The following is an 11,446-nucleotide window of genomic DNA, read 5'->3' as shown; positions in this document are numbered from 1 at the left end:
GAGTCAACACAGCACAGCACAATACGGCGTTCTCTTTTCAAATGAGCCGGCTCAAAATGGCATTTCAAATATTTAGATCCCAAGCATAGAACATTAGATAAGTTAAGTGAAAAACTAAGTGCATGAAACAGGGCAGGCAAGACGACCAGATGGCAGACTGTATGACAAGAATGCCTAAGAAGTGCCGAAGGCAGGAGGGCTATGGCGTTCCAGTGATTAAATGTATGTCTATGTCCACTCTCATAGACGTGGGAACAGCAGAGATGTCTGAAATTTGTCCTAATTCAGTTTGGCTTTGGAAATCTTGTCCTCTGGATGCAACTGTGTAACCTGAGCCTTGTTATGGCAAATGGGCAGAGTAAAAATCCTCGCACGTCAAGAGAGAAAAAAGTCAAAATGCTAGAATATTCTTTGAATATGAACAAGATTGGTATCCTGTGCCCTTACTTTGCTTCAGTAGAAATTCCAACTCTGGATGTAAGAAAAATGTAAACAACTTCTTTTCATAGTTTCTTATAAAAAATGACAGAGGCATGTTTTCATCTGGAAAGATCTGTATGCAAACCTTTTAATATGGCTGGCCAGTCTAGGCATTCTCTTATGTAAGGCTGGCTACCAACAATCCTGAGTGGATAATGCTTAGGGGTTTAAAAGTCAAAAGTTAAGTAATTGACAGACACACTCAAATTGTGATGCTTCTACAGACCACCATACTAGCTCGAGGGGGCTGATAAAACAAGAGCCGATTGAGTGGGGATGCAAATGGTAGCTATATCGATTTTTATAAACTTGACTCTTCAAAAGATCTGGGAAGTTTTGGCACTTACAAAAAAAAGTGTTTAAGACCACAGCACGTTTGTAAACACTTTTGAAGACACAAACTTGGATTATGATGCATGCTCATTTGATTGTTACCACATATTTTGGCACTGTCTACATTCAACAATGGCACTTAGAATCTTAGATATTTATTGTGACCCGTATTGTTTCTATGATTTGTACAAAATAATCATGAAGACACATTGTTGTCTCTTTCAGTAGCCTAATCTGCAGAGTTGAAACTCTGTATAATCAAAATTTAGAATATAGAATTCAAGGGATAGTGGTCTTTTGTTATAATATGCAGACTGTGCATTATGCAAACAAAGAAAGAAACTACACTTGTACTAACTGGTGATATTGCACATCATCACTGAAAATTCCCTAATAAACCCTATAGCGCAAATGATGACTGAAATTTGGCTCTCCTTCTGTATAGCAATTGTAAACCCCGCTTCACTACAATACCCATGAGTCTATGGCTGTAAAGGACCAAACCTGGACTGCTCTCTCCTGTGTGCTTTATGTAAGGCAAGGGGGCATGGATGGACGAGTGTTTCCTCAATCCACCCTACAAAAGAATGCCCCAGAGATACTGACTGAAGCTTTTGTCTTAACCAGTGTGATTTATGTGTCTCCATAAAATTGTCCTTCTTCTTTTCCAGTGCTAGTAATTTTTCTCCAAATGCCGTCAGTTCCACACCTGATCAAAGTTCTGATTATTCCACGGAGGGTTCAATGATCTGAAATGAGAGAGAAATGGTGTCTATATTAGGGGAGACCAAGGTCATCATATCAACTTTTATCTTCTAAGGCAGTGTTACTAGATCACAGCTGACGCTAATACAATATCCTATTAACCATTTTGTGAGTGTGCACGCACCATCACACTCAACAAATTAATTCCAACCCATTGTGAGTGTGTGTGTGCCAACTCCACAAATATATATCAACCACTGCACTGTACTGGAGATAATCAGCCCATTTCCTAGTTCCCATCCCTGGCCATTTTCTGCTAATCTCTCATGATTCATGATTCTGCGCATGTACTACATACTACCAAATAGGTATTAATATTCTAACAGTTATGCTACAAATGGATATCAGGATGTTCCAATATCCATGCAGACCCCAATAATATATATGTACAGTAGTTTGTGTTCTTCCAAACAATATGGGAAGGCACAAATTAAAAGCATCCTGTGAAGAACATCATGTTGAAGTCTGAAAACCAATGAAAAACTATTAAAATGTGTCAGTGTAAAGTGAGTTTACAGATACATAACAGACAGACAGACACACACAGTGAAAGAGATGAGCTGACTGTGAGAGTTCAACCTTGCATGTACATGTATATATGTGTCAGTGTGTTTGTGTGGAAGTGTGTATGTATCCATACTTGTGTGCAGTTCACAGCATGTTCTTGTTCCTGTGTGAAAATGTGGATTTCTTTTGAGTATGTGTACGTGTGTGCCTCAGAGGAGAGAGCGTGAGGGTGAAAAACGAAAGAGAAAGAGAGAGAGAGAGAGAGAGAGAGAGAGAGCGAGAGAGAGAGAGAGAGAGAGAGAGAGAAAGAGAGAGAGAAACACACACACACACACACACACACAGAGCGAGAATGAGAGAACAAGAGATAAATGCAGGGTAGGGATTTAAATGAGAGCAAAGCAGCACAGGAACGACCAGAGCCAGAGGTATGGATGCAAAGAGACTGCCTGCATGTGTGGGAGTGCAGTGAGTGGGCGGCAGAGAATGGAGAGCTTTCTGTGACACCACTTATCAGTACAGCACACAGACAATGCACAGCATATACAGATCATACCAACACCACTACAACACAACACACAACATGTACCACGCCAGTCATACCAACACCACTACAACACAACACACAACATGTACCACGCCAGTCATACCAACACCACTACAACGCAACACACAACATGTACCACGCCAGTCAACACCACTACAACACAACACTAAGAGACAACATACACGCCAGTCATACCCCACTACAACACAACACAACACAAAGAGACAACACACAACATACACACCAGTCATACCAACACCACTACAACACAACATAAAACATGTACCACGCCAGTCATACCCCACTACAACACAACACTAAGAGACAACACACAACATGTACCACTCCAGTCATACCAACACCACTACAACACAACAGACAACACACAACATTGTACCAAGCCAGTCATACCAATACCACTACAACCCAACACAGAGAACACACCACGCCAGTCATACTACTACCACACTGCAAGACAGGAGAGCACATACATGTTGTATGTTCATCAACTGATCTTACATCAAATTGCAGAGATAGTAAATAATATTCTACATGGAAAACCTTAGTACAAACCTCAGTACAGCACAGACATATACATATATATATATATATATATATATATATATATATATATATATATATATATATATATATAGTCTATCCAATGGTCTATCCATTCTACCATTTTAACAGTTACCAGCATAGGCATCAATTTCCCATCATCCTGACTACTCCAATAGGAAAAGTAACAACAGCATCTAAAGCATTCAGATCATACTGAAATGATAACCCTGAACCAGGTTACACAATGAATATAGGCAATACTCAGTACAAACAAAAGTTAATAACCCACCCTGTAACCAGCACACAGTGAAGTGCTGTTAAAATGCCACCCGGCACTGCTGAGAGACAGACCACAAACACCATGACACATCAGCAATACTAATACTGAATAGCGCTGGGGATACACAGCATATGCACTAATCGACAAAGCATGTAGTCTATGTGCTGCATAATATGTGACAGTGGCATAAACCCACGCAACACTTAGGCAGATCTTCCAGATTAGCCCATGACAGACTACAGAGATCGGTAGTCACATGTGAGAGTGAAGCGTCTACATTGACCATCCACTGTCCTTTTACATACTTAACGACTGTAAAGTATGACATGTGAGAGCACATGTGAGTGCCCAGTAAGGTACAATTAACAGAATTAACCATTCATGTCATAAAATGTGGTGAAATCAGAGGCTATTCATTTTTATTTCATTCAGCAACTCTCTTCTCTTGAGCTGCAATTGAGGTGGAGTGTCAGTGGCTCACATAACACATCAGTCCTGGATTCTTCTAGGTTATCTCTTCTTTTCCCCCCTCTCTCGCTCTCTCTTTCTCTCTCTCCTTAGCGTGATTTGGTGCGTGGGTTGAAGCAGCTAACTCTCTTAGAATAGCACTGCTGCAGAGCTGACTGCTAGAGAAGGAGAAATGGAGATGGAGACTTGGAGAAGAACTAGGATTGCTCTTTGTGTCCAAATTAAGGCTGGACCATGCCACTATCACCTAACCTAACAACCCAAACTCTACCAGTTCAGTCTACTAACACTCCCTCAGTTGACTAATATGCCTTTTAATACCATTCTACAGTAGGCCGAGGCCTACTGGACATTGCATGAAAACTAATCCGCTGTATTTTTGGCCTGAAACTTTTTAGGAGCATAACAAATATGAGAGATTTATGAAAACCTACAAATTGATAATATCTTCAAACATACAGCTAATAAAAATATTGCCAATTGGTGACAAACATAGCCGTGACCAGTTTAGGGGACATTTCATTCTGATTCTGGGGGAGCTGTTTCACTGAGGTGCCAGTTCTATAATTTCATCCTTGTAAATAAGGCATAAAAAATATATAGGGTTTGCAAAACTATAGGGAGTTCTAGAACAAAGGACAAATGAGAAACCTCCTTTGTCATTAATGCTGCATGAGACGCAATGTCATAGACTCCAAAATACCTGTTAGTCTGACCGGCCAAAGTAATGTAGCTATGCGGTTGTGCAAGGGTGTGAGAGGAGGGCAGTAGACCATATTATGTAGGGCAGAATGAATAAGGATGAAAGGAGAAAGTCTGAAGGGGAGGTGGAGAGAGGCTCATGGCGAGATGGAAAAAATGCACTTAAGGTGCATGCACATAATTGTCTGCAACTGTTCCCATTGCCATTTTTAATGTCTGCAATATGGATGGCGTAGATCCATAGAAAAAACATGGACATCAGTCAACAGAAATCACGCACATCAGTTAATAGAGCCACAGTATCATCTTTTTAAAACACAAAGCCTAAGCACTCCAGAGACACTTGTTAGCAGAATCAAAATGAAAGACCTCCAACATTTAAAACTAAAAATAGGCTGTATTGGATATATTGTATTAGGCCTACTGTATGTCTTCAGGAAACAATATCGAGAAATGAGCATTATCTCACTAGGCTATACACAATCCCAAATTCTGTTTGGATAAACAAAGCAACTGCGTATGCACTTTGTATATGAGCTTTTCATAAGCTATAGACTTTGATGTGGACTTCGTATGATTGCAGTCTATGCAAGATGAGCGCGTCTCAACATGTCACGCAGACAACTCACATCTGATTTGCATGTATCGTAATGTGTGAGTAGGTGTACAAATACAAATGTGTGTGCATTGAATGATTAGGCTACCCGTTGTGCTGTGTGAAAAGAGTGTGTGTGCGCGTATGCCGCAATGATAACTGTATCCTAACGGTCTTAGCTTTATTGCATTGATAAATTGACTTTTTACACTGCTCAGCTTGTGATGGTGACCAGTATACCCATCGCCTTAGAGTAATTGGACAATATTCTTAATGGCTGATCACAAAAAAGTGCAGTTCACTGAACCAGACAATAGTTTCACTGTGAAAGGATCAAATGTTAATATAGGGGAAATTACAATGTATCTTACCTGCGGTCTTCTCCGTGTATCCTATAGAACTGACACGCTGGAAACTCCTGCGTGAGCAATCATTCTCAAAATCATAGGTCGTCAAGGAATTATGACGGCTAATGGCTTGTCTTGTGAAGAATAACTGTTGCGACACCCTTCGTTCCACTTTTACTCAAAAAAAGTCACTTTATGATGCATTTTCAGCGATCTCATGAAGGTTGCTTTTTTTATTCACTCATAATGTTATGTAGCCAGTCCACTTAGATATTTTACGCCTTGTCACGCCACCAATTGATTAGTTATATTAGGATAAGACTAAGCTGTATTTGTAATGACCATTCAGAAATATTTGTAGCCTATCACCGCCTACCGTTGCTGATGCTCCAGGTGAAGAAAATTACATAGCCTAGTTGTCTACTTCGCCATTCCAAACTGTGTGTTAAAAGATCAATAAATTATCTATATCGGAGTAACCACATGCGTCACCAAGACCGCAGATGCAAAAGCGTTTTGTTCAATTTCAGTCAACATGATTGATTCTCAAGATGTGTCCTAATGCTGTCGTCTGACGTCGCTCGTGAATGCGTTCCGAAGGAGAGGTGTCCAGACCTTATTGATAAGCACCGGTGGAATGAAAATATTTTCACTTAGGTCCGCCAAGCCTAAATAGTTCAAGAAGCCGTCTGTCTTACCCAAACCGGTGCAAATCAGTCTGGCACGATGATTTCGTCCGTTTCAAATGTTTCGTGTCTCATGCGACTTCCCAGTCTTTGCGCGCATACAGGCGGTATGAAAGGGGAAAACGTACCACTGGTTGCTACAGCAACGATGTCAGCCTGTTGGTGGCACTTCTGTGATGAAAGGGAAAAGAATGGTTATATAGGCTACCAACCTAAAGCAATTGTTGGTAATGAATATGGTTAGGCCTATTGCCATGATGTTTTTCATGAAAATAAAAACTGTAATAATGGATGCACAAGAATTCTATTATTTAATGTAGAAGACCCCTGTACAAGATTCTAAAACCAAAACATACCAGAAAATTACATATGAAATCTAGGCTATGTTGAGGGCATGCCCAGGTGTATTTGGGAGTGAGTTATCAATTGCACCCTTTCAATGGACGCATATCTGAAGGGCCTCAATCCTTACCCTAAGGTTCATGTGATGGGCAACCTCCCACAAGCTTCTCAGCTTACTCCCCAGGTTGCTGTCAACCACATGCGCCACACTGGATAATTAGACACTGCTCAGGAAGCTATTCCCATACAGGTGGGTGGGCAGCTAATGCAGACACAGGGGTAGCCTACTGAGAAACCCGTTCATCTGTCACAAACACCTTAAATTACAGGCTGTGTATGCACCTCGCCAGTGGCACTGACGCACAGGGCCAAACGAGATGGTTTCAAGAACACTCTGTGGTTCATGTGAAATGACGAAACACACACAAAATGTTTCCATACTTTTATGTTTTATTATTAATTTAAATAACTTACGGACACAAAAATACCCCGTCCAAAAAATTGCACGTAAGCTCTAGCTTCCCAGAGCAGGTTTTCAAAGTTCAAAGTCAAATGCGGAAGAGGGTGTTTCCTTGGGAAATGTAGGACCATCATTTAGAATTTGTGAAAACCTGCCGAGAACGGAGCTGCGATGGTGCAAAGAGGATGGGGAGATGATTTGCTGATGAATGTTTCCCGAGAGACAGACACTTTATTCAGGTATGACCAAGGGGATAGAGATGAGAATAGGACATTCCATACAAAAAGGAGGGATATAAAAAACGGTCTTATCTGATAAAGTAGAAATTCTCTGACAACAGACCACCACAGGTGGGCTCCGTGGGTTTAAAAATGGCCTGGTGCTGGTCACAGAGAGCAGGACTCAAAATAGGGGATACCGCCGACCCCCATTTGTTAAGAAAGGATACAAGAGTGTCTCAAGCTCCCCTCACAGCATGGTTAGTTCTACCTCTGTTCTTTGTCCCCCTGGTCTGAACTTGAGGAAGAAAAACAATTCCATAACTTTGAAAAAAAAGACAAAAATAACAAAATCACACAGATAACAAACTTTTTAAAAAAGAAAAAAAGATGAACAGATTTTTTTTAATATACAGACCACATTTAAGTCCCCAAATTTCTACATCTTCCTAAGAAAACATTTTCTTTCATCACACACACACACACACACAGAAAGGGACAAAGTACACATCCTAAAAATTCACTCCACCTTTTGTTGATTAACAAAGACCATGTCTTAGACAAGCCTTTGAGGCCAGTGCAATTGCATAATTCTGAAGACAACCTCTGGGATGACCCATCACAAAACCTGACAAATCTTGTTTAGCGCCCGAGTTTCACGAAGCCTATAAACCCTTGTATCCTCTCTAACAACACGCCTGATTGAAAGGGAGAGCATTAATAAGCATTGATGAGAACATAGCTAACGCTCCAGGTAGGTGTGACAAGAGGCTAACTGGGCAGTACAACATACAATCCTGCCTCATTGATGAAAACAGAGTGGCAACCTCCTAAAAACAGTGCTTTTTCCAATTTCACCTCTTCCATGGAATCAAAAGGCTAAAAACACAGCAACAGTGAGTTCATAACAGACAAGCGAAAAAGAAACTTCAGAAACATGAGCATCAATGTTAAACACTGCATCTCACACGAGGTTTTAATATGATGTGCAGTGAGAAAGAGGCAAGAGAATTGGTGACCTCACTTGAAGACCAACAGGATCCTGAGAGTAGCAGCAAAGACAGAGAATGACGTGGGGTCAAAAACCCACAAGTTAATGAACTTGGTTAAGGACATGGATATTTGAGTGGGGCTAGAAAGATGCAAGAAGGGGGGTAAAGGTGGTCTGTTACACTTCAATATTTATGTACACACACTCAAACAAGCAAGACCTTAGCACTAGAGTCGCCTCAAAGCACGTTTTTTATCCGTTTTCTTCTTCACAACTACGTTACTATTGCTACTACTGCTGCCACCACTGGTAGTACCATTGACCCCAGGAACAGTGGACGCTGGTGCAGCTGCTCCGACTGTGCGCTTGTTTGGGTCACCTGCGTGTTTCTTGGGCTGAGGGCCATCAGCAGGCTCCTGAGGGTTTCCCGACGTCCCTCCTGGTCCTCCCATTGCATGAATTTCAGTCAGGAGGCGGGCACGGGAAGCATACTCGGCATAGTCCTCTAAAAGTAGTCGCCCAGCCTCTTCATTCAACGCCGACTCTGGATTTGGGTGGATCAGGAGGCACTTAATGGTCTGAATAGAAAAAGAGAAAGAGAAATTAAAAAACAAATTGACTGAATAACAATATGCTGAGGAATAACCACTTCCAACATATATTTACTATCTGGACTCAGATCCTAATTATAAGTGCCAACATGTCATAGAAACGGGAAAATCGGCATGATGGTTTGAGTGTAAATGTGTATGTAAAAACAGGAATGACAGGCTGACATGAAGTCTGTGAACCTTACAAGCAATACATGTCTGAGGCCCAGTTCTGCCTTCCAGTCCCTCTTCAGCACATTGACACAGATTTCTCCCTTGTGGCCAACATTTGGATGAAATATCTTGGTCAGAAAATAACCCTTGGGGGGTGCAGCTGGAAAATCCTTCCCCAAGACTAAGCGCATTCTGAACACACCTCCAGCAAATGGAGTTCCCTCTGTAAAAGAAGACAAAATTTGACATACTCGAATAAAAGCTGTATAGTATAATTTGACCTTGGGATTCAAACACGGGGCCAATCGACCCTGCCAAAGAGTGGACTTAATCTAATAAGCTTTTCTTTACCTGGACCCTCTATGGCAGTATGCAACTCTGTGATATCCTCCTCACTGGGATAAATCTTGATGCCTTCAGGGGGGTCTGCTGCCAGCGCTGACACCTCTTTGTATACCAGTCTCAAGACTTGAGGGGGCAAATTCTCCACATTTGAATTCTGTCAGAACAAAACACATTGTTTACATTAGTGATTCATGTCAGTTGAACATGCATAGAAGGTGCACAACCAAGAATCAAAGTATATAAGAGTTAAGTAGCCAAGGAAAAGGTGCAACTGTTAATATTTTAATACAGTGTGTGTGTCAGTTAATATTTATAATGTTAAAAGTGTGAAAATGTTAACATATTAATATTGTTAAAATTCTGAAAACAGGTCTACAGGTCTTCAATTCCCGACCTATAACAAAATTATTAAGGATTCACTTGTCATTCATGAAATATGACTATTTGAAGGTGAGCCATTCCACTTCTATACAATTGGCTCATATTAATTTGCAGTGGAACCTGAACGTCTACATTGGGTTATAAGGTTCAGAATTGTATCACGGACAGTATCCATCGAATCCCATCCGATTACACAGTCTATGCTTGAAGTCCAACAGTACAAAATCATTCAGTAGTATAATGAATAGTATCTTTAGCCTATGCAATATTACCTAGATCGGGTCGTTCTAAAAAGGGGAGATTTATCGTTATACCCATGTAATGTATGTTTATATTAAGTTAGCTAGGCTGATAACGGTTACATGATTTCCGGCCAGCTAGAAATCTGGCTAAGTGAGCTTAGCTAATGCTACCATTACCTTTAAAGCAGCTCAGAGAGCCTCAGTTTGTGTTACATTAACACGACATGATGTCTAACGTTGTCTAACGTTGACGATAATAAGTATGCTACACATGTGCACAAATATTAATCATAACTGATTGAAAAGACCAAAACTTCAAAGCTAACTTATTTAGCCGTACACGAAAACGACTAGCCAACGAACCAAGCAACTTCGCCTTCATAGCCAGCTAACATTAACCCAGATATACTGTGACAGTGCAGGCTACTCGCTAGCATGTACGAGTTGGACAGACTTTGTTGGCTAATTTAGCTAACCATCACCAGCTATGTAGAAAACGTTAACGGTTACCGACAACTACAGCTTGTCAACACAGATAACATTATTGTCGACAAAATTTAAAAGTATTTACTCACCATGGCTTGTCTTTGCTACTTTGAGTGTCTTACAGAAGAACGATTTGACAGCAGATTCTTGATCTGGATTTTCGTTAACGTCACTCAGGCTAGAACTAGCTGCCACTGTCAACAGTAGATTGCTAGCTAGTAGCCAGCGTTAAGAGAATCTACTAGATTATCCTGTTAGCTAGCTAGCGTCCTCTTGTAGATACGTTATGAATATAGCTTCGCCAATAGTTCAAGTTTCGGTGCTGCGGATTGCTTAACTACTTAACGTAAAATAAATGATAGTGAACACACGAACTTTATGCTAGTAATTCCAATCGGTTTACGTTGAATAAGACAGCAATAACGTTAGCTAAATTACCGCTACCTTGCTATAGAAATCTGCTAGTCCCCTTAGCAGCTGTGCTTTCTCCAAGTATAGCTAGAGTAGACTGTCTACATTCGACTTAACATAAAATAAAATATTTCACTTAGTGCGTAGAAGTAAGCAAAACGGTAAAATCATTCACTTTAGCTACTTTGGCCAATTAAGATGTAAATTGTTAAGGTAGCCAGCCGTCCTGTGGCTATAGCTCTTAGCTAGCAGCTAAGCTATCTATCTTTGACACAGGAACAAAAATACATTTATCGAAATGAAAATTGTGATTTTAGCCAATGGACATGCAGGCCATCACATCACAGAATTCCTCTGACCAATGGCGCGCCGAGAGATAGATTTCGTCACAACCTTTTCCAGCTTCACAAACCAGCCAAATTTGAGAATGGGATGGATGGTGTTAAACCATAGGTCCATTTAAAAAACTCACACCTTCCCAAGTAAATCGGCAACCAATGAGGCGACAGCCGTTGAACAAATTGTTTTTTTA

General features: G+C 40.7%; 1 protein-coding gene across 1 annotated transcript; it reads right to left on the bottom strand.

The window, feature by feature from the left end:
- Positions 1-7,048: 7,048 nt before the first annotated feature.
- Positions 7,049-11,192, bottom strand: ube2s (ubiquitin-conjugating enzyme E2S). Its single transcript, XM_076281029.1, has 4 exons — positions 10,593-11,192; positions 9,401-9,548; positions 9,082-9,272; positions 7,049-8,863 (listed from the first exon to the last, which is right to left on the bottom strand). Exons 1-4 carry the CDS (start codon positions 10,593-10,595, stop codon positions 8,513-8,515), a joined length of 693 nt encoding a protein of 230 aa, XP_076137144.1. The 5' UTR covers positions 10,596-11,192; the 3' UTR covers positions 7,049-8,512.
- Positions 11,193-11,446: the final 254 nt, after the last annotated feature.

Source organism: Alosa pseudoharengus, unplaced genomic scaffold (genome assembly GCF_046254945.1).
Source record: "Alosa pseudoharengus isolate Yale_2024_CS ecotype anadromous, Long Island Sound unplaced genomic scaffold, YU_APseudo_1.1 YU_APseudo_1.1_scf_12, whole genome shotgun sequence".
Classification (NCBI taxonomy): domain Eukaryota; kingdom Metazoa; phylum Chordata; class Actinopteri; order Clupeiformes; family Clupeidae; genus Alosa; species Alosa pseudoharengus.
This window is presented reverse-complemented; position numbering and strand designations above follow the sequence as displayed.